Raw genomic sequence first — 23,809 nt, 5'->3', positions numbered from 1 at the left:
ATATATATATATATTTTCTTTTTTTTAATCTACTCTTCACTTAGTCTTTATGGCACCTAAATTTGAACTACAGTTGAGAAAGTGGGTCCCTCATCGGGATTTTACTTGCAGTCTAATCACAGTAACTTGAAGTATATTCATATACAGAAATGTATTCTGACCATCTTGATTTGTGTTAACTGATGGTTTAGGATTGATAGAAAGTATAGCTCTAATAAAAAAATAAAATACAATAAAGAAAAATGAATTTTTCTAAGCTATGTCTCATTTGTGGAAACACTGAATCACATATGGTGTAAGTTCTCTCAATATCTTCTCTTCACAGTATATGCTGGATTAGTGGAAGTACCTGGGAAATCATTTAAGCAACCCTCTGAAGTCAATGTTAACCCACTCTATGTCTCTCCTGAATGTAAAAAACCACTAATCCACATGTATGAAAAGGAATTCACTTCTGAGATCTGCTGTGGTTCTTTGTGGGGTGAGTTTGGTTTCTTAAAACTGAGTTGTTATATTTTAAAGAATATATTTTTATCTATAGAGCAAACTTGTGAAAAATCATAGATGTAAACATGTGTTTGCTATTGAAAAACCATTTCCAAGTATATACACATACATATACACACAGTAGTTAACTTGCTTATTTATTTATTTGCTGTTTTATTTTACTCAATGCAGTTTGCTGTTTGAATTACTCCCTACCATTTTTATTCTGTTTTCCTTTACGGCCCGAATTAACTTGGCTAAAATATAAAATTGGACTAGGTTATGATGATTTGAAAATTCAAGCTTAGTATTTTTAATTTGGGCAGAATGCAACATATAATACCTAATGAGATATTACAAGAAATTTCTTCAGGTTCTTGTTTTTAAAATATCTTGAGGATTTGTAGAGAACGTTCCTGTGTAATATCTTAACTTTGATAGACTTTTTCAACCCTTTGTTCCAGAAGAATTATAACCACATTGGTAATGCTGAGACAATATTTTACCTCAAGCGGGTTTGAATCATAAATGAAACAGAATAAATGAATGCAAGGAAGGGAAAAATCCAAAATAAATGCCAACCTCCTACCTTCAGTTTCATAGACTTTGCTTAATGTATGATTGAACAGGAGACAGAATTTTAAATTAAAGATAGAGCAGTGTAGCAAACATTATAGTTATGTGGATTAAACAACTTGGAAAAAAATAAGCCATACTCAAAGTTCTACTAATATAATGTATCGGATAACAAGAAAGCAAAGTTTACTTCATTATCATTTCAGTCAGGCAACTACCCAGAGATGAACTTAATGTCTAGTAACTCATTTTTATCATTTGTGGTTTTATATTTTGAAAAATAAAAGATTATAATATGTGTCAATGTGGTAGACCGAAATCCCCAAAATGGCTGCTGCCAGTGTCTCAGTCCTCAAGGGGGTCCCAGCTGCCTCATGCCTCTCCAGGGGGATTCTCTAAGAACAGCAGTGGTTCTAACCCAGGCATCTTTCACACTACTGCATCTGCCCTGCGTCATGCCACTTGGAGCATGTGAGATTTTGTGCATGCCCTGTAAGAATGAAATTTCATTTTCCTATAGCCCTCCAGCTCTCCTGAACATAAGCCCCACTTGATTTTCAAAGGCAGGTGTTCTAGGAACTCATCTTCCCAGTGCCAGACCCCCAGGCTGGGGAACCCAATATGGGTTTCAGACCCCTTGCTCCTTGAGGAGAACCTCTGTGGTTATGATATCCCTTTTGTTTATGAGTCATCAACCCTGGGGTGTGGGTCTTTACTAAACCACATCTCTGCCACTCCTTTCCATCTTGTTGTGGCTCCTTCTTTAAGTCTTTAGTTGTAGAAAATCTTTTCTGCCAGTCTTCAGGTCATTCTGATAGACAGTTGCTCTGTAAATAGTTGTAATTTTTGTATGCCCATGGAAAGAGGCGTGTTCAGGGTCTTTCTACTCCATCTTGATCCTGACCCCCATTTGAAGTATATTCTAACTTTACTTAAATCTGCTATTTTAGTCTTCTCATTCAGTCTATAAACAGTGCTTCTATTAGAATGAATAGAACCAGCACACAAATAACAGAGTGTAGGAGTGTAAATACATGAAAGTAGAAACTAATTTTATAGGCATTTAGCAATATAAGTTTTTTTAATATATGTGTGGACACAGAATCACTCAATTTAAAAACAATTTACATTCAATTATTCTAAAAGCATTAAAACCGTGTTACAGTTAGCAATGAGAAATCAACTGAATTGAAGACTTGATATATACTAGGCATCTTTTATATTTAATGGTAACTTTCAAAAAGGTTGATTGATTTTTATAAAGTTTGGGACACTACTAAAAGGTGCTGAGATATACATAAAGTTCTATTTGTGTGATGGCAAACAAGACACCAGCCAGTAGAATATTGCCAGAGGGTATTATCTTTAATATTTTAATGAAAATAAATTTGTTCTGTTGGCAGAGAGCTCATTTTTACACAGAATGAAGTTAACATTAGCCTAAGATGATAAGTGTCACCTTTACATAGATCAGCACACTGGAGTAGCAAAAATACTAGTATAAATTCAATTATAAAAATGTAATCTGAGCTAATATAGCACTTTTCTTTTTATATACGAACAGGAGTGAATTTGCTGCTGGGAACTCGATCAAATCTGTATCTGATGGACAGAAGCGGAAAGGCAGACATTACTAAACTTATAAAGCGAAGACCATTCCGTCAAATTCAAGTTGTAGAGCCACTCAATTTGCTGATTACCATCTCCGGTTTGTTTAAGAACTAAAATTAACTGAGTAATTATGCAGATAAATTAGGTTGCAAACTGGGCTAAAGACTTTCTCAAGTGAAAGTACTCATAGGAAAGCACTTTAAATATAAATTTTAATTGGGACACCAGACTTTCCTAGTTGTATTTTCTTACCTATTTACAATTTAAACTTCTGACTCTCCTTTGGTGTCTGGATATTTGATTGTAATGTACCTGTCCTAGGTCAGTGACAAGAAAAACCATGCCATTTGCATCCTTTCACGTCTTTTCTGAGTAGCCACCTACATCTTCACAACTCACAGCTTCACCCACCCATGCACACGTGACCACACTAACCTCCACTATTTACCTTTCTTGTGTTAGAAGCAACAAAGAACAAAAAGGACAATAATTGGATAAAAATGAGACTCTGTTGTCTCTGCCACAGCTGTATATAAGGGCCTACAGATAGGACTAGTAACAAGAATGGATCCCCTAAGATCTCTCCATTCTTCCCACATAATAGTTGAACTTCTTAGTTTTGGTCAGTCAGATCCTGAACCTTGAAATATGAGAGACCAAGTATATGGATGTTAATAATTATTGTGATTACTAAACAGTACTTGGTATCAGGAAAACACTAACATTAATGCTGACTTTAGGCAAAAAAATGACTGTTGAAAGATAAGGAAAAATTTTTTAATGGTTTGACTGTAGAATAAAATTATGCTAATCACAGTAATTTTATGTGTTTATGTACTTCCTGTCTGTACCTAATAACGATATTGCACATTAATTAATCATTATGTATAGTCCTAAATATAATTAACTTTGCTTTACATTTTAGTTAGAGAAATCCTCTACAGATATACTAAAGTGTCATGATTTTTTGGTCATTCATTTATAATTGCTTGAGGCACACAGAAGCAACATTTAGTTTTTGAAAACATCTGGGTGGCTTACAGACTGCACATCTGGATAACAGATTTCTTTACTTTTTATCCAGCTTTCTCTAACCCCAATGTTCTCTTTTTAATTCTTAAGTTTCTCTTAAATGTGGATTATTTTTGCTTCAAATAGTACTGAGAACGTCAGTATAGAAAGATATCTAATAGTTTGGAGTTCAGTTTTATTTTAACATTTGAGAATAGAATGGCAATAAATATAGATGCTTGAATTCTAACACTGCTCAAAAATGTTGTGTAAAAATATATTTAAGATTAATTACATAAATGAGAATTTTATTGTTGGGCACAGAAATCTTACAGTCATAAACCCTTAAAATGAATGTAAAGTCACTATATATGAAAAGAAATGTGTAGTTTTAATGGCTTGTTTTTCTGAAGGAATTCTAAGAATTTGATGGGACTTACAGTTGGAAAATTAACATTAAGGATAGATTGGGCCGAGAAAAAAATAATGAAACTGTTCAGTTACTTTGTAAGTATACTGGAATGAAAGAGTACAAAGACCCATCCCACTGGCCCAGAATGCCTAACAAGTAATACACAAGACACCCTTCTCATATATACACACTACCAGATATAGCTTCTGGGTCTCTGAATCCCAGAAAGGTCATGACTTAGATAAGAAGCTAAGGTACAAATGAATGGATGGTGATTCTGTTGCCTGCACAGTGGCAGTCTTAACCTGTCCCAAAGAAGTATTTTACATTTACTTCTACATAGGTAGCTGGTAGACACTTCGGCTATCTCTTGGAAGTGAGAGACTGAGAGACTTTGCTATCACATTTCCAAACTCTAAAAGGAAGACTCTGATGCAGCATAGATTTTTTAAAGTGCTTTTTTTACTTTAATGAAAACATTTGGTTAAAAAGACAAAAATACTTTTACCTTTTTTGTTCTTCTAATATATTAAAAAATAGACTGAATTGAAACATTGTATCTTTTCTTATCTATCAGGCCATAAGAACAGACTTCGGGTGTATCATTTGACCTGGCTGAGAAACAAGATTTTGAATGATGATCCAGAAAGTAAAAGAAGACAAGAGGAAATGCTCAAGACAGAGGAAGCCTGCAAAGCTATTGATAAGTTAACAGGCTGTGAACACTTCAGTGTCCGTAAGTCTCATTTCATGTTTACTATAGCTATATAAATTTTGCTTCCCTTCATTTAGTGAAGAACACTATTGTGAAAGGCAAAGTAGAGAAAGAAAAGAATTTTCAACTTCAAATACAAAATGAGTGAATTTCACTGAGGCACCTTTCAGGTCTTTTATGTCACAATCATGGCTGTTATTGAGAAAATATAGATTGACTGAAATAGCTATTGGAGTTATGTTTGGTTCACTTTCTCACCTTTCTTCCCTTTCCAGTCACTCTAATTAGTTCATATGAACTGATATTTCTTCCTGCTTCTATCTAACTTCAATTATATAAATGGTGTTGATGTATCTTCAATAACCTACAAGGAGATTTATATGACATTATCTTTTCTTGGAACAGGAATAAAATAGGATCACATAATAATTCCTTTTTTCAAAATCAGAAAATCCCTCTTAATACTGACCAGGAAACTTTACCATGAGTCAAAAAGAAAATTCATCAGTTGTCTGCTGGCTCTCATTCCCACTATCGATATTCATGAGTATAATTGCTAAATATTTCCTGTCCAATTACTATGTTTTCATATCCCCTGTCTCTTCACAACCATCCACTGTGAAATGGAATAACAAATCCAAGGTCTTAGAGTCCTGCTCTAATCTGTCAACAACTTAGAAGTAATGTTATCCAGTTCTTTCTGTTTCTGAAGCAAATCCCCTCTACTCTCAGCCTTTGTTTTCTTCTTTCCTCTTTACTAATTACCTGTGAGGCAGAACTAGTGGCATAGGTAAGAGATAGCTGGAATCACATAATATGAGTTGCGGCAATATATTTCTATACTGACTGACCTTTTCTGTTCTGCATACAAAGAGCCTTGCCGAGGATAGGTTTCCATATGTGTGTACATATGTACACAAACACCAGTAAAGGTAGGAATGAGCACCCAGACAACTTAGGGATCAAATAAATACACTACTTTCTTCTAGTTTTATGTATCACTAATTTCCTCCAAGTCATATTACATAAATGTGGTAGCCAGAGGTGAAACATATTCCCAGATGTTAACCCAAAAGTTTATATAGCAGAACTGCCTCTTACTAACTTATTGAGTTTTTAGTTGAATAAGAGAGAGTTTACAAAGATAGTCATCTTGCAAATCTGTGCTTTTGGTAAACAGATGGACTAGTTTAGTCTAGTTTTCCTGGCTGACCGCATTCCAACCCATCTCAGCTCTCATAACAACCAATAACATTTGTCCTACTGACAGGTGGAACAGTAGCACCTTTACATAGGAGGACAACAACATAACCATACTTGCATGGCATTTTCATAGCCTTGCAAGGTCAACAAAATAATAGACCGACATCAGTTACCATCGTATATTAAAATTATTGGAATTATTTGCTTAACAAAGGATTCCTTTGCTTCTTGGGAGTTTATTAATCATGCTTCTTTGACCTACTTCTGAACAGTTTTTTTAAAAAGAAAGCAAAGCTAGACTCAGAGAGACAGAGACACAGAATGAGAAAAAGAGAAGGAGGGAGGAAGGGAGGGGAGAGGAGAGAGAGAATTCGTATATATTAGTCTCAGATGAAGTCTGGCTAGCGAACACAGAAGCAGTGTCTCTGCCAAAGAAGCAGGGTTTTAGCTCAAATATAAATCTAGAAGTAGGACAAAATATTTCATGAGAGCCAGAAGGTCTAGCCAAGAGCAAGCATATACTTTTTATATATTTTTCTCTTTTTTAATAAAAAAACTCTATTGAAATAATTTGCATATCATAAAATACACCCCATTAAAGTGTACAGTTAAAGGGTTTAGGGTATGTTTATAGAGTTGTGTAACCGTCACCATGATCTAATTTTCATCATTCCAAAAAGAAACCTCATGGCCATTAAGAAGTCACTCCATATTTTATTCCTCTTACCTTATTCCCCTCATAGTCCTAAGTAGCTACTGATCTACTTTCTTTGCTGTGGATTTGTCTTTTATCCACGATTTATTTAAATGGAATTATACATTTTGTGGTCTTTTGTGACAAGCTTCTGTCACTTAGTGTAATGTTTTCAAGGTTCATCCATGCTGTAACCTGTTCAATATGTATCAGTATTCCTTTTTATTGCTGAATAGTATTGAATTGTATAGATATATCACCTTTTGTTTATCCAGTTTTTTATACATCCATTGTTTTATACGTTTGCACTTTTTCCACTTTTTGGCTATTAGGAATAATTCTGCTATGAACATTTTCATACATGTCTTTGTACATTGGAGTGAATATTTTCTTTTATCTTAGATAGTACTGCCAGAATATTTTTAAAAGTGACTGACAGAACTGTTTTACGTTGCCATAAGTATGAAAGCTCCATTTTTCTCTTCATTCTTACCAACACCTGTAAATGTCAGTCTTTTGATCCTAGCCATCCAAGTGGGTGTAACGTGGCATCACATTATAGTTTTGATTTGCACTTCCCTGATGAATAATGTTGTTGAGCATCTTTTCAAGTGTTTATTGACCATTTGTATATCTTCCTTGGCATATTTATCTTTTTGTTGTTGAGTTGTAAGTATTCTTTATATATTCTGGACATTAGACCTTTATCAGATATATGATTTGCAGATATTTATTCCCGTTCCATACTTTGTCTTTTCACTTTCTTGATAGTGTCTTTTGATATATAGAAGTATTAATTTTAATGAAACCCAATTTATCTGTTTCTTTCTTTTGTCACTTATGCTTCTGGTGTCAAATATAAGAATCTATTGCCATGAAGGTTTATTCCTATATTTACTTCTAAGAGTTTCATAGTTTTAGCTCTTACATTTAGGTCTTTGATCCATTTCAAGTTAGTTTTTGTATATGGATTGAGGTAGGAGGTCCAATGCATTTTTTTGTACTTGGATATTCAGTTGTTGCAGTACCATTTAACGAAAAGATTATTCTTTCCCTATTGAACAGTCCTGGAACCACTAACCATAAATGTACGGCTTTATCTGTAGACTTTCAATTCTACTCCATTGATCTATATGCCTGTCCTTAGGTCAGTACTACACTGTTTTGATTACTGTAGCTTGTAGTAAGGTTAGAAATTTGGAACTGTGAGTCCTCCAAATTTGTTTTTCATTTTCAAGATTGTTTTGGCTATTTGGAGCCTCTTCCAATTCCAAGTGAATTTTAATCAGCATTTCCATTTATGCATAGGGGGCCATTGGGACTTTAATAGAGATTGCAATGAATCTGTAGATCACTTTGGATAGTACTGACCTCTTAACAATGTTAAGTCTACCCATCCATGAACAGAGGAATTATTTTCATTTATTTAGGTCTCTTTTAGTTTCTTTCAGCAATGTTCTGTAGTTTTCAGTGTACAATTTAGAGTATTCTTAAAGGCTAATGCATACACTCCATAAAACTATACAGTATTTTTGTCACCTTCTTTTGGGCATCAAATTGTAACCAAATAACTTTTCTAAAATAAATGATCTATGGTCTTACATTGTTGTTATTATGACATTTTCAACAACATACAAAAATACTTGAGTGTTCTTGTTAATTCTGTGGCATCGTTACTTCTTTGTATTTTATCATTGTAGTGCAACATGAAGAAACAACATATATTGCAATTGCTTTGAAATCATCAATTCACCTGTATGCATGGGCACCAAAGTCCTTTGATGAAAGCACTGCCATTAAAGTGAGTGGTCTTCTTTTCCTTTGGTTGTTCTTTAGAGAAATTGTAAACAGAACAGTATTTGGAATAGAGTAGCAGAAATATATGCCATTCTTCTACAATTAATGTAATTTAAATATACCATGTCAATAATGATCATTTAACCCTTTTTTAGATAATTCACAGGCACCACACCAAGGGAGAGTGTGAGGGAAATCCCTGACCCCTCCCCTTAAAGGACCTCCCCACCAGCTCCTCACTCCCAATTCCTGTAGTCAACATGAAGACCTTCTCTTCTAAAGCCACAAACACAAGCTTTGGGTGCCACCCCAATGACTTGAAGCTGAGAACGTCCCTGTTCTCTCTTAGTGGGGGGTGGAGAGCAAAGGGAAGGTAAGGAAAGGTGTGACAATGGTAAAGGGGGAAACCTCTACCATTGCAGAGGAATGAACCTGGAAGAGGAATGAAGGAAGAGAAAGCCTTTGCTCTAATTACCAGGGCTACAGTAGATGGGGGTGGGGAGGAAAGGATGGCTCTATATTCCTTCCAAGCTGGATCTCTAAACACATTTTTCTCTAGAACTATTACAAGGAATGGTGGTTAGGCTTATTTGGATTATGAGTACTGTTTCCACCCTTATTATGGTTTAATTGAACTTCTATGGATCAGCCTCTTAAGGTAATCATTTACTGTCCCGAACAATTAAGTTGCTGATGATATGTAATCACGTCTCATAAACTGGGGACTAGTTTTATCTTCATTATCTTTTTGTAATGTTCCAGAATTCAACATAAATAAGATTATTTTGTATTTATTCTATAGTAATAAGGACTGATTAATGAACTGGCAATATTACATAGAGTCCAGTAGCTCCTAATCTGGGATGTACATAAGAATCATCTGGAGCATTTGTTAAAAGTTTAGATCTCAGACCCAACTCCAGGCCAAATTAGTAGGTCTGAAGTGGAGCCTGGGAATCTACATTTTTAGCAAACAACCCAGGAGATTTTGAACTGGTTGGTCCCTGGACAAGTTTTTACAAAGCACTGATAGGGACACATCATGATAGACCCCAACAGCGTATTCATGAAACACTATTGTATCTTAGGTCAGGATCTGATTACATGGTATATTTTATAGGCCAAAACATCACATGTATACAATAAAGATGGGTTAATATTTATGACTGCTCCTCAATGTCTATTTGCACAATAAATATGTTCTTTTATAAATAGCACAGACTACTATATAGATAGTCTGGGTCTGTCCTGACACAAATCACATCCCTGATCTGATCTCCCTAAATTGGGCCTTGGGTCAGCTGTCAGTATTTGGATATGGGTTTGTTCTTGGGTGTCTGCTGATTGGTCAGAGCTGCCTGGTATGGAGCTGGAAAGCAAAGAAGGTAAGTACCAACAGTCTGTGTAGCCTGACACACAGTTCCTGGTCCAAGTTCTCACTCCAGTTCTTGAATCCCACCTCATGACTACAGTGTGGTGAAACCTGTGATGCCCAGTCCTCTACTGTGACCTGAACTTGGCAATGGATCCTGTTTGGCTTTTTGTTTCCTTGGACTAGGAACCATAAGAGCCTAGAGTACATCCATTTTATGGTAGGTTAACATATCTGGCCTTTCTCATTCCCTACCAAGTGTGCATTGATCAATCAGCAGACTCCGAAGGAGACTACATGTCCTATGAAGCCTATATACGAATACTGGCAAAAATACAGGCAGCTGATCCAGCAAACCGGTTTAAGAGACCAGATGAGCTCCTTCATTTGCTGAAGCTCAAGGCAAGGAATTTAAAGACAGCAGAGTACAGGGACATACAAGGCTCTTATGATTTTTGGAGATTTGGCCTTCAAAGGAAAACTCAATATTTAGAACCTGAATATAATCGTTCTTATTGTAATAACAGACCTAAGAAAAGTTATAATACATAGGTCTCTAAATATATTATGTAATTTAAAAAATCATTCTGGGTTTTATAAACCTGTTAAACAAAAGGGCAGGGGAATTTTCACCTTAGACAGAGTGTCATTTTTGGCCTTTTGGCCATATTTGGTTTTATATCTACAGGTGTTTCCAACACTTGGTCATAAGCCAGTGACAGTTGACCTGGCTATTGGTTCTGAAAAAAGACTAAAGATTTTCTTCAGCTCAGCAGATGGATATCACATCATTGATGCAGAATCTGAGGTTATGTCTGATGTGACCCTGCCAAATAACGTAAGATCCCTAGAAATTACTGTATAACACAATTTGAGTATTTCCAACTGTCAAAACTCTTAAAGGTTTAAAAATATGAGTATCAATATCTATCAATATCTATATTAAAACTTCTTAGTCCAGACAGCTAAGTCTGTTCCACAGATAGATTTTGTCTGCAACAGTGATATTTGTGAATATCATTTACACTTAAAATCTGGATTTCTATTGAAAAACCAATGATCTGACAATATCAGGCCAATATTACTATCTGGCCATAATCAACTGGAACCAATTTGTGCCTGCCCACTTTTAGATGGAACATACGCTATATATTCTCTATCCATCCACCATTATGTATTTATCATAACTGGCCCTCGTAGCCATATGAGTTTGCAACCCTTGCTTTAGTCTTCTGCACCTCATAATGCATTAAAAGATTTTTTAAAATTACACCAGTATTGCAGCATTATTATGGGTATGTCCTTTCTTTATCCAGATTGTAGTACTTTAACTGTGATATATAGCAAATTATCATAAAGTATTCTCTTACAGTATAAGTTTTACTTAGAATTTCTGATCAAAGGATTCAGCATTTTAAAAGCTAGTGCACATCAACTCTTAACTCTTAAATAATTATAAATATGAAAACAGCACAGCATATAAAATATGGATAATTGTAAAAATACTATATACATCATTTGTCTAAAGAGCTTGAACATAACATAATACTCTTCACACACATGTACCATACATGATATAATTCTCCTATATCTCAAATTTGATGGTAGAAATGATATTTGTCCTATTGAAAATTATATTAAAAAGGAAGGGCTGAACCAACAAATCTCTACTTCACCCTTTTTGAATTCCCCATTTCGTCAATCTCTAAAGTTTTAGCAGTTTAACATTATATAAAATTCCAGGAGAAAACTTTTATGTACTGCTAAGCCACTGTAGTAATGTGATATTTTGCACAGCTTTCAGAATTATCTATATATCTCTGACAGATTACATGGAGCAATTGTCAGATAATTAGTGGAGACTTTTTTTAAAGTTTTGGTCATATTTAACAATCTTAATTAGCTGATCATTCTGTTGTCACTTATGACTATATAGAAATCACTGTTTATAAGGCAGAAAATACTGAACCAAGCCCAGCCAAAGTCATTTAAATGAGTTCAGGTTAATTTTAGTATAAATATTATAGTACTTTTCCCTTGGAGTGTCTTCCATCACTTCCTGCATCTTATCTTTTATGACATGTCAGATAGCTTTTATTTTGAAGGTAGTGCATTATTGAACACCACAGTATTGGTCCAAGTTTATACTTATTTGAAAAGTCATTTAGGAAGATTGAATTCTGTGTTCCACTTGACTACTAAGCAAGAAGTATTATTTTCTTTTGAAACGATCAGCTAATTATTATGGAAACAAGAATGAGAGAAGATGAGGTTTTTAAAAAATCATTTTCTGGCCTAATTAGGATACCTTAAGTGTATTAAAAAATAGAATTTTTAGCTAAATGCCCTAGTGTCTTGACCCATTAAAAGAGAAAGGACTCTAATATAAGGGAGGAGAGAGTGTGTTCTGAAACAGAACATACTAAAAATAACACTTTTCCAAAAGTGCTAGATTACAAAAGCTGTAGAATATCTGCTACAGAATATCTGGTTACTTCGGGAATCATCTGAGAAGCAAGAGAATTACCTTTGAGGCTTTCTGGATTTACAACAGCCCAGATCTATTCTAAACAAATTTTTTGAGACAATCTTTTTTCTTGAATTTCTTTTTCTCTCTTCCTTCATCTCTTTTCTGATTCAACTGCTCATGAGAGTGCCCAGGGAACGCATTAAAATTGCTTTTCGCCTCTGGATCCCCATTTTAGTTTTAAGAATTGTTGTTGCTGAGACTGAGACATGGCCTCAAGCACTTGGCCTGAGTACGCTGGGTTTGGCAAGTATAGTTTCTGATATTTTTTCCTTTAACTTGCTAAATTCGAAAAATGATAGAGGAATTAATTGTTCGGTTTTTAGGGAAATATGATTAATGTGACAATATCTGTAGTTTAGGCAAGTTTTGTCACATTGTTTTATGCATCACGAAATTTAGATAGAAATTCTTAGATATTTCTTAGTATTTCATCTCTTGTCACCTAATACATCTCTGAATTGAAGATATTTTAAGATTATATAAATTAGATAAAAAATTCTATATTTTTGTGAAGGGAGGATACATTTCAAGCAGTGAAGGATATTATAAGGCTGCCCCTTGTAAATATTTAAACTCAAGCTATTTTAAAGTTAATTTTCTATTTCTGATTTGAATGAATTGGTTGATAAGCAGTGATTTTGTATTTGTTACTTGGTTCACACATTCCTTACTAAAGTATTCATTAGTGTGCTGAAATGAATCTGAAATCAAACAAATAATGTTTCTTCTATCAATATACATAATAGTTTGTGAAATTTCAATGAATTTCTCTGTGTTAGAAATATATCTCTGCTTTTTACAAAGTTTTCTCCTAAATATAAAGGAGAATATTAAACAGTGACAGATTTATGATATAGGGAATGCTCTTTTCAAGTGTTGGATAGCATGCTGTTTAGTACTGAAATAGAAATGTCTCTCCTCCCTGAATTTTGAACCCCTTTTTGGTGTTTATTGCTCAACAAAGCTGCTTCAATGAAAGTAGTAGTGATAAAATATTGGACATGTAAATCCTTATGAAACATAATTCCAGCCCCTGGAAATCATTATACCACAGAATATCATCATTTTACCTGATTCCCTGGGAATTGGCATGATGCTCACCTTCAATGCTGAAGCCCTTTCCATGGAAGCAAATGAACAACTCTTCAAGAAGATCCTTGAAGTGTGGAAAGACATACCATCTTCAGTTGGTATGTATAAAATTTTTCTCCTTTCAGATGATCCCAGAAATGCTTCTATTTCCTGAAGTATCACTTTTTCTCAAGGCATATAGTGTTAATTTGGGATATGGCGTACTTATTCCCTTGTAAGGTAATGTGTATGTTTGTCTTATGCTTAATGAATTCACAAGGCTACCACAAAGAGACTGATTTTGGCTGTCTTAGTTGTTCATTTTCAATAATCATGTAAAATAGGAAAGTAATTCTTTTCTACAATAATCTGTAATTTTATTTTAATCCCTTTGCTTGCAGCTTTTACACAGATGTTGAAACTGTTTCATTCCATCACATTGATCTTTGGGGTTTACCTTTATCTTAGGAGACTGCCAAATAGTCATAAGAGAAGAGCAAAATACTTCCATTTTATACAGTCAATAGTGTTCTGTTCAGCAAGTAATATTTCTGTGAAGAATCAAATACAAACTGAATATGTGACATATTGGTTGTCACTAATATTTCATCAAACTTCATTTACAAAAGAGATAAATATGACTGATTGGAATCCCTATTAGGTACTACCCAGATGGCAACATAAAGAAAACTGTCTTTTCATCTTCATTAGACCAGGACATTTTTTTTCTTCCTGACTATCGCAGGACTGCTGATCTGGGCAATCTGAATAACTTGAAACTCATATTTCTCTGAGTCTTGGTGACTACAGAGGTGATTCTAGATAGGGAACAGAATAATGCATATGAACAGTAAAAATGTTAGAGAGAGAATAGAATGACTTGCTTGAAGATAAATGTTCCTGGAAGGAAGATAAGGTTAATAAAGCAAATAAAGAAGAAGGGAGAAGGAGAGGGTTGGTTGGGGAGAGAGGGAGAGAGAGAGAGAGAAGGAAGGAAAGGAAGGAAGGGAGGGAGGGAGGGAAGGAGGACAAGAGAGACAAAGAGAAAAATAGTTTATCAATAAAGAAGCCAGAAGCTTCTGAAATATCTATAAAATGGCTAAATGTGATCCACATGTGGCTTTAAAGACCAGTTTGAAAGAACTTCTTTTTAATGGACATTTTTTCCATTATGGGATGATGGCACTTTGCATTGCATCTGCAGAATCCTTTCCTTTTGCATACATAGTGTTAAGGAATATCCTCAAAACCTCCTCCAATTTCTTCAAAAGGTAAGAACTCACAGAGGGTTTAAAACCATTTTGTGACAAGACGTAAACACTTACAATATAATTGACAGATCTGGGGCAAAAAAAAAAAAATGGAAATAATGAATCTTGTTCTAACCTTTACAGTGGTTGTGATCAATATATTAATCAGAAATTGGAATAAGGAAATTCAGTTCAAATGGGAAACAGAAACCCTATATTTATGCCATATTTATGCCACATGTAGACAATGATAGGATTCAAAGAGGTCTTAAAAAGTCATCTGGTACAGTTCTTGTCCTTAGGCAGGACAACTTCTGACCTAAAACAAAGAGCTATTTTAAGTCACTAAAATTGAAAAGCATCCCTCTATGTGTAAAATAAATTATAGCACTATAAAAACATGATATTTTGGTCTGTGTATTAAGGGTATTTTGAGAGTATATAAAGATTGCATTATAACACTAATATTAAGGAAATCAATTACTCTCTTTTTCTGTCTAAAACAACTGCTTTGTTATTTAAAACTAACCTAGATCCAGATTTTCCCAATCTACATTCCTTTAGATATAATGAATGATTTTACTAATAAGATCTTTGCTTTGGATTTTCAAACAAATAGAGACTTAGCAATCACAGCAAGTATCATTAAGCATTCCAAACTAAATCATTGGATTCCATCCCATACACAAGCTAGCTCAGTAGCTAGGTTAAGTGGCTGATTAATGTGTTTTAGAATTAAGGTAGAAAATATGTAATGCCATGTGAACTGTGTACTTGGGCTCAGCAAGTACATTGTGCATTAAGTTTAGAAAATTTTGCTGTATGCAGTTGTTGGAAAAAATACAGCTCCCCATGTCAGAAAATACCTTACAGTGTCAGCTGACTATATGGCTATTTACATAATTAGGTTTTCTGCTTTAAAGCAATTGTCATAGTCTTTATTGTCACTGAGTAATATAAAACAAGGTTCAATAGTTTAAATCTTAATAAAAATTTCCTGAGCAAGAGAAACGCTTAGCAGTATCAAATTAGCTTTAGTTCTATGTATAACATGGTAATTAATTGAAGTACATTAGAGTTGCTAAAGTCATTATTTGAGCGAGTCATTTTTTAACAGTTTTAATTTTGAAAAGTTAGGTTTCCATGTATGTCACTTAAGCACAAGTACAAACCCTTACAGGATGTTTTACCTCAACTAGATTATAAAATAAAGAATCACTGTAGCTAGATTTGACTTTCTACAAACAGGGTAAGATTAACCCTTAGCTTTTTCTGTGGTATTGGAGAATATGAATACAAAAATTAACTGAGATCTAGTCATTCACAATGTTGAATAGTTGGTCACAATGGTGATAGTACATAGCTGGTTTGAACACCACTGTTGAGCAGCATAATGACCAAACAACAGTCTGTTTTTTTTTTTTTTTTTTTTTTTGCGGTACGCGGGCCTCTCACTCTTGTGGCCTCTCCCGTTGCGGAGCACAGGCTCCAGACGCGCAGGCTCAGCGGCCATGGCTCACGGGCCCAGCCTCTCTGCGGCATGTGGGATCTTCCCGGACCGGGGCACGTACCCGTGTCCCCTGCACCGGCAAGCGGACTCGCAACCACTGCGCCACCAGGGAAGCCCTAAACAACACTCTTATAAGCAGGAAAAATAAAGAATGTATTTACCTGAACTGTAATAATGTCCCTCTTAATAATCAAATGTTGGCTGTGTTTATAATTTTCTATCACTGACATAAAGATATTATGTTTTTCTGATTTTTCAATTTTTATTGTAGCTTATGAGTGTTCACAGCGAGCCACAGGATGGGGCCAAAAAGCCGTTGAAGTCCGCTCTTTGCAGTCAAGGGTTCTGGAAAGTGAACTGAAGCGCAGGTCAATTAAGAAGCTGAGATTTCTGTGTACCCGAGGTGACAAGGTATAGTTTACATTCCCCAGTTAAAGCAAAAATAAAGCAAGTGATGAAAATTAACTAAGGAAATTTATATCATTTTCTTTCTGACTATAAATATATTTATGCTATATTTCCCAAATTGGCATATGCTTAATAATATAATAAATTAATAAAAATAATTTTTCAATTTGCATTAGAAACATTGATTTGGTAAATCATGAAATTTGATTTCAAAAGAAATCATTTTCAAATATGTAAAAATACTAATTGTGTCCAAAGCAAAGCTTAGCCTTTATTTTATTTCTTACAAATTCCATTATTGTCTTTGATGTGTAGTTCTTTTCATGTTCATATTAATATGATATTTTGAAAAAGAATGCTTGAGTAAATCTGCCTTTTATAGTTTTCAACATAATCCAATAACAGAAGAAGGAAAAAGTTACTTATGTTTGCTGAACACCTAATTATATGGTAGAGTTTGTGCTAAATACTTTAGAAGCTATCATAGTTAATCTTCACAAGTGGACATTATTATGTCCATTTCACAGGAAAGAAAAATAAAATCAAGATTTGGCAATTATTTGTGTAATGTGATCAATTTTAACCAATTCAGATAGCTTAGATGGAAAAATGATTTGCATGACATCATTACAGTCCTGACATCTTATGAGAAATAATAGCATGAAGAAATAATTATAATAAGACCAGGAAACATTCACATTTGGAAGAAATTGCAAAGGATTTGAATTAATATCAGAACAAACAGGGTAAAGCACTGGGCATCAAGAAAAGGTACTTTTTTGTAATATAAAGGGATATAATGGCAAGAACCAGTGATTGAGATCAGATAGATCTAGGATGCAGTCCCAGCTTTGCCACCTAACTACGTGTAAAAACCTGGAAGTTTGACTAGTCCTTCTGAACCTTAGCTTTTTCATCTCAGAAATGGAAATATTAATAACTACTTTGGGAACAATTCTGAAAATTATCAATAATATGTATATACTAAGCATCTCACAGATTGCCTGGCACATAAAAGTGTTAAATCAAGGGTAGCTAGCATTATTATCATCATCATCATCATTACATCACACACCCTCCTAAGTATATCCATTGTGGATGTTGAAAACCTTAGTCCTAACAAGGATACCTCTGTTTGCTATTTATATTATTGTACTCTCCTAATTTTCTTTATGGCAGAGACCATATTTACACAACATGTTCCTCTCTAAGCCAATTGGTTTAGCTCATAATCTCAGTCTATTGATGTCAGTCTGTTGCACTGAAATAGAAGCTTGCACCAAGTAGAAAATTTCAGTGTCCACTTAAACACCAGCAACAATGTGAACATCTAAATAAGGTAATATTTTCCATATATTAAAAGAAAAAGGAAAGCCAACTTGAATAAAAATAGATTTTAAACAAATAGCAAAGGAGAATTGTTAACCAAACCAATCAAGAAGTTTAGCAGATGAATGCCACCTACAAAAATCTAATTTTATTTAGACTATATGAAGTACAATTATATAATATGGTAAAAGGTTATTTTTAATCGTAATTTAGACTCCATACTAATTTAAATTCATATTCTTTTTATTTTTTTTATCTTTATTGGAGTATAACTGTTTTACAATAGTGTGTTCGTTTCTCCTTTACAACAAAATGAATCAGTTATACATATACATATGTTCCCATATCTCTTCCCTCTTGCGTCACCCTCCCTCCCACCCTCCCTATCCCACCCCTCTAGGTGGTCACAAAGCACAGAGGTGATAACACAGGGAGATCACCTCTGTGTTAAATTCATATTCTTTAATCTGAGGAAATCCCTTTCTGAAAAAGAGTATGGCTTAATATTTTATTGGTTGGTGCAGATAAATTGAAGTTATAGTTGTACCTATCAAATATCAGTTCGCAATGTATTAAATATTTACCAATGGTGTCTCTTTCTCTCTTTTTAAAGCTGTTCTTTACCTCTATCCTGCGCAATCGCCACAGCCGGGTTTACTTCATGACCCTTGGAAAACTTGAAGAGCTCCAAAGCAATTATGGTGTTTAAAAGTTTCCAATGATTTATTATAACAATTACAAACATTATACATATGCAATTTGCATTTTAAATCTCTGAGATTAAATGAGCATTCAGTTTTACTGGTAGGGAAAAATTAAATCAGATACTTTTAATGTAGCACAGAATAGTTTTAATGAGAAATGCAGCTTTATATATAAAATTAACTATAGCAAGCTCTATGTACTCCAATGGTGTACAATGTCTTTTGCACAAACCTTGTAACTTTTGTTACTGTGAATTCAAACATTACTCTTTGGACAGTTTGGACAGTATCTATATTCAGATTTTACAACATGGAGTTAAGAAACCTGTATTAAGTTAGATTCCAAACAGCTTTCAAAAGAGTTGGCCCTGAATGAGTGGGGTTTTTTGGAAAAAAATAAAAATAGCAACAAACCATATGCAAATTTGCCAAGTCCTATAAAGAACCAAATGTTATATTTAGAAATGAAAATAATAAGGACTAAGCATAAAGCAGACTAAGGCTGAACAACCTGCATGCCTGGAGAAAACTACAGTGATAAAGGGGAAAAGACCACCCATTTCCTCATTGCTCCATGACAGTTAAGCCCACAGATAGAGAACAGTTGTGTTCTTTTCACCCCATGTTAAGCTAGTTTTCTCCTGATAAGAAGAAAGGAAGACAGCCTCGGAAGCTTGATTTTCCTCAGAAACTCCAAAGATGTGCAATAGCTGTTTTTAAAAACCACCAAATAATACACTTGCAAGCCTGAATACAGGACTGAACTCCTATACACATGTACTGTAGAATAAGTTGTATTTTTTAATACTTTAAAGTAGGCGTCAAATTCTATTCCCAAAGACAGTTTGGTTGATTTATCAAAATTCTTATCTGGCCAACAGTGTGACCATCAGACAGCATTAAATATTTTCCTGATTCCAGATTAAACTATATAAAAATTTCACTCCAGTTATTAAACAAAAATTACAAAATGTAACAACAAAAGGTTTTGGCTGCTAATACTTGTTTTTTTCATGTTTCTATTTCTGTAATATCAGAAATTAATCTAAAAGTGATAAGTCCACATGTAGGGACTTAATGTAATAGGTTAAAACAAGATTTTGAAAGAAAATACAACTTTCATCAAATACCTAGGTCTAAAAATGTATAGTCGTGAAAAAATCATTCTAGTCCATCACCCCAATAAGTTATAGACGCCATAGATAGGTGGCGTTTGGTCACCTATGGTAATTGCTACCTGGTGAAAAGCATCATTTCTGCATATCCATCCTCAATACCATGGTTAGTTCTGGAGCAGTAGAGAAGCAACAGAACTACCACAAAGTATACCTCACTATAATTCCTCTAGTTCTGCTTCTAAAATCTGAAGATGGTGCTAGTGGGATAATAATTTTCAAACTACCTGGTTAACCAAAATACAAAAGCAGACTATGTGTGATTTCATGATAGCACGTTATTTCTTGGTGCCTTGGCGCCAGGAATGATGATTTGGATTTTCCTAACAGCTTATATCACGAATGTAGTAGCTCAATAATGAGAATTTAGGAGAACCTGAATCCATGAATTAAAGGTAAATGTGATTCACATTTCTGTTACTGTGACACAATAATGTGATCTTAAAACTGGCTTATCCTTGAGTGTTTACAACTCGAATGACTTTTTAAATGCAGTAGTTTAAAGAGAAAACAAAGTTTTATGTCAAATTATTTCCTTAGAAGTAGTCTTCATTATTATAAATTTGTACACCAAAAAGGCCATGGGGAACTTTGTGCAAGTACCTCATCGCTGAGCAAATGGAGCTTGCTATGTTTGAATTTCAGAAAATTTTCTCATTTAAGTAGCGTGTAGAATCAAGTCTTTTAAGAATTCATTTTTTCTTCATGATATTTACTCAGTTAAGTTTCAAAAATAAGTTTTATCTTAAAATCATATTTTAACACAGTAAGACAGTTAACTATTTTAGGAAGTCAACTCCCATTGTGCTCTGTGGCTGTTATTCTAATAAACAAACACAATAGTGAAATGCATCTACAGAGGTGTCCCAAAGTAAACAAGCAAGAGACATTGCAAATGTGTAATTGAGCGTTAAATGATAAGGTGCTAATGAGGAAAGGAAGCTGGGCACATATTAAGAAAGGAGATTGAGATGTTGGGTAGCCAACTTAGGAAGGACTGAAAATACTTAAAGTGGTTTGTAGGTAATGAATATTTCCAATTTAGATGTTAATCCATCTGGAATTTTTACATCCTTTGCCAGCTGAAACAAGAAAGTGAAGGGACAATTAAATTTCACAGTCAGTGCACAGTGACAGAAAAAATTATAACTACACCTCACCTTGTAGCAGCAGTACCTGGAAGCCCTGGCCCACCACAGAAGCATTGAGGGGGATTTCTGAAAAGCCAGATTCCCGAGTCCTGTGAGTTGAAGCATGAAAGTTCTGGCAAGATGTGAGTAGCATATTGGGACAGAGTACAGTGTTATTTTAGTGTACTTTAGTTCTTTCACCAAAGCCCTTGTCCAAAATAGAAGCAATTATTGAAAATGTTCAAAAGCTAGAAAATGAGGGCTGACAAGAAAAGTTCAGTGTGATTAGGTCTCTTGAAGTAAGGTAAGAGCCTCAGAGGAAACAGTAAGAAAGGATAATCATTAAGATAGTGAAATAGGCAAAGCAGAAATCACACATGTGTACATAGAAGCACACACACACAAACCATTAGAATGCATAAATTTTAATATTTTCAGTGCTACCAGTTTCTAGATAAATTAATCACTAAGTGTTTTCTGCCAGGACATTTAATTGAGACACTATCGATAAAACTAGGAATAGTGCCACATGAATTCAATGGGATCTTTTAAGTACTCTTCGGTTCTTTTCAAAACTGTGCCTATTTAAATCGATTTATATTCAATCTGTGCTCTAACTTTAAAATTTGTTGAAATAATCTTTGAGACTGCTAATTGTTTCATCAGAAAGTCTACAATGAATCATTGTTCAACCTCTAAAAATAAAATTTTTTAATGTATTGATTGATGTCATTATTTGAAATACACTTGTCTAATACCTCAGAGTTAAGACTCATTCAAGGAATATTCATTTATTTAAAGTATATAATAATGCACTGATTGGGAGGTGTTACAGGTTCTGCCTATTGTTCTATTACGAATTCTAGCCAAGGAGGGGTATATTAACCTGACTAAAATATTTCTGCATACAGTGGGGGAATTAGAAAGTAAAATCTTTCTGGGTACAGTGGTGGGATTAGTTTTCCTCTAAATGTGTGGAACTTTAAACAGACACACAGACTCACAGGGTATGGGTAAAACCTGAGCAAGTTTTAATGTTGACTTCCTTCCCATCCCATCCCAGTGTACGTCCTGAAGTCCAGTGGAGAGAAAAGAGGAGAAACTTTATCCAAAGAGTGAAGTAACGATTTATAGTTTATTAACAGTCAGGAAAGTGTTTAGTGCAGAGTGATGGTGGAAAATGGAAGATAAACAAGGAAGATTTGTCAAGGAAGCCAAGTTCTTCAGTTAGGGTCAGGAGAGGAATAGCACTTCTCTCAGCAGGTCACAAACGCGTTAGAGGACTGGTCCCATGAAGATCCTATTGTCTCAGAACATTCTGGAGAGATGTTCATCAGACTTTCCTGTTAGAGCCAATTGGTGTGGTCCTAATTTGTCAATTATGGCCAGACATTCAGGAGTTGGGTTACCTGGACACGACGTGCTTGCCCAGGCTTTTAGAGGCTAAATTCAAAATACTTCATTATGATCAAATTGACTCATTTGGCTTGATACATAGGACCCACCGACTTCAACTACTTTAAGGGACAGTGTTATGAGCCAAGGAACGAAAATATCATCACAGGTTGGAATTAGAAATGGGCAGGGTGATGCCCCAAGGCTGAAAGATGGCATTATCCTGGGGATCCTTTACCAAAGGATGGGATAGTGTAGGTCATGAGTAGAAATTGCTATTGGTAACTTTATCATTCTCAAAGGGAGCAGTGGGTTTACAGACTCCAACACTGCAAGTCTATTAACAATCTTTTTCCAGTATAATAACACTTTTTTTCTTTATAGGTCCTTTAACCCTCACCTAAGGATAGTCAGGTTGAGTGTGCCTGCTCTTTAATAGACAGATAATGTAATAAAGGCCAACATGTTTCAAAATACATTGTCAATATTACATTTTATATTGTTTACAACCATGTCAACTGATTAAAGAAGAATAGTTCCTAAGGGAATAAAATTGATTCTATATGGATTTATATTTTCAGCAGCTAGTGCACAGCCTACTTTGTAGAGAAATACAAAATCAGGTTTGGGATTAACTTTTTCTTATAATGTTGCCATCCCATATGTCAAAGTGCCTCATTTGGTGCTTATACAGCAAAGACCCAATAAAAACATGAGTTTAAAAGGCAAACTGAGTCTTCTTTGATTTGATTGTCCTTAGTGCTATTTAATTTACAGCAGCCTGAAATGGAAACTCACAAATCCAATTGTTTCATCAGAGTACCGTCTGGGTTCCAGTGACCAAAGGGTAATGACCTATTTTGGGTAACTTACAATTACTTTACCCTACAAACCTGAAATGTAACAAAGGGTAGGTCAAAATAAAATTAAAATAGTGTCTTTCAAAGTTTTGTTTACCTTCAAAAGCAACACATAAGTAACCACTATGCCCCTTTAGTAATTACCCAAGGATCATGAGAAATGACAAAGGTTATTTAATAACATAAAAACAGCACAGGGCTTCCCTGGTGGCGCAGTGGTTGAGAGTCCGCCTGCCGATGCAGGAGACACGGGTTCGTGCCCTGGTCCGGGAAGATCCCACATGCCGCGGAGCAACTAGGCCCGTGAGCCATGGCCGCTGGGCCTGCGCGTCCGGAGCCTGTGCTCCGCAACGGGAGAGGCCACAGCAGTGAGAGGCCCGCATACCGAAAAAAAAAAAAAAAAAAAAAAAAAAACAGCACAAAAACAAGCTATATAACTGTCTGTTTTGTACAAACATTTGGTTTGAATTTGATTCTTTTTCACAAGAATGACTCATCGTTGCAGCATCCTGAGACATATTTAAGGGTCATCAAAGTTTGTCAATATACTATTGATCCCAAAATTTTAAA

At 34.7% G+C, this 23,809-nt stretch overlaps 1 protein-coding gene across 4 annotated transcripts in view; it reads left to right on the top strand.

The window, feature by feature from the left end:
* The window catches only part of NRK (Nik related kinase), a 140,424-nt gene extending 121,519 nt beyond the window's left edge, over positions 1-18,905 (top strand). For 2 of the 4 annotated variants that reach the window (XM_067024262.1, XM_067024260.1), the window contains exons 21-28: positions 326-481; positions 2,627-2,770; positions 4,674-4,832; positions 8,409-8,509; positions 10,566-10,715; positions 13,438-13,597; positions 16,510-16,649; positions 18,589-18,905. In XM_067024262.1, the coding sequence (XP_066880363.1) occupies positions 326-481; positions 2,627-2,770; positions 4,674-4,832; positions 8,409-8,509; positions 10,566-10,715; positions 13,438-13,597; positions 16,510-16,649; positions 18,589-18,684 (1,106 nt within the window). In that variant the 3' untranslated portion in view covers positions 18,685-18,905. Of the gene's footprint in view, positions 1-325; positions 482-2,626; positions 2,771-4,673; positions 4,833-8,408; positions 8,514-10,136; positions 10,280-10,565; positions 10,716-13,437; positions 13,598-16,509; positions 16,650-18,588 lie in introns of all 4 variants that reach the window. The other 2 variants (XM_059051444.2, XM_067024261.1) reach the window with 2 other exon arrangements.
* The last annotated feature ends 4,904 nt before the right edge of the window (positions 18,906-23,809 follow it).

Source organism: Kogia breviceps, chromosome X, assembly GCF_026419965.1.
Source record: "Kogia breviceps isolate mKogBre1 chromosome X, mKogBre1 haplotype 1, whole genome shotgun sequence".
NCBI classification, from domain to species: Eukaryota; Metazoa; Chordata; class Mammalia; order Artiodactyla; family Physeteridae; genus Kogia; species Kogia breviceps.
The sequence above is the reverse complement of the archived record's forward strand: the minus strand, read 5'-3'. Positions and strand labels throughout refer to the sequence as shown.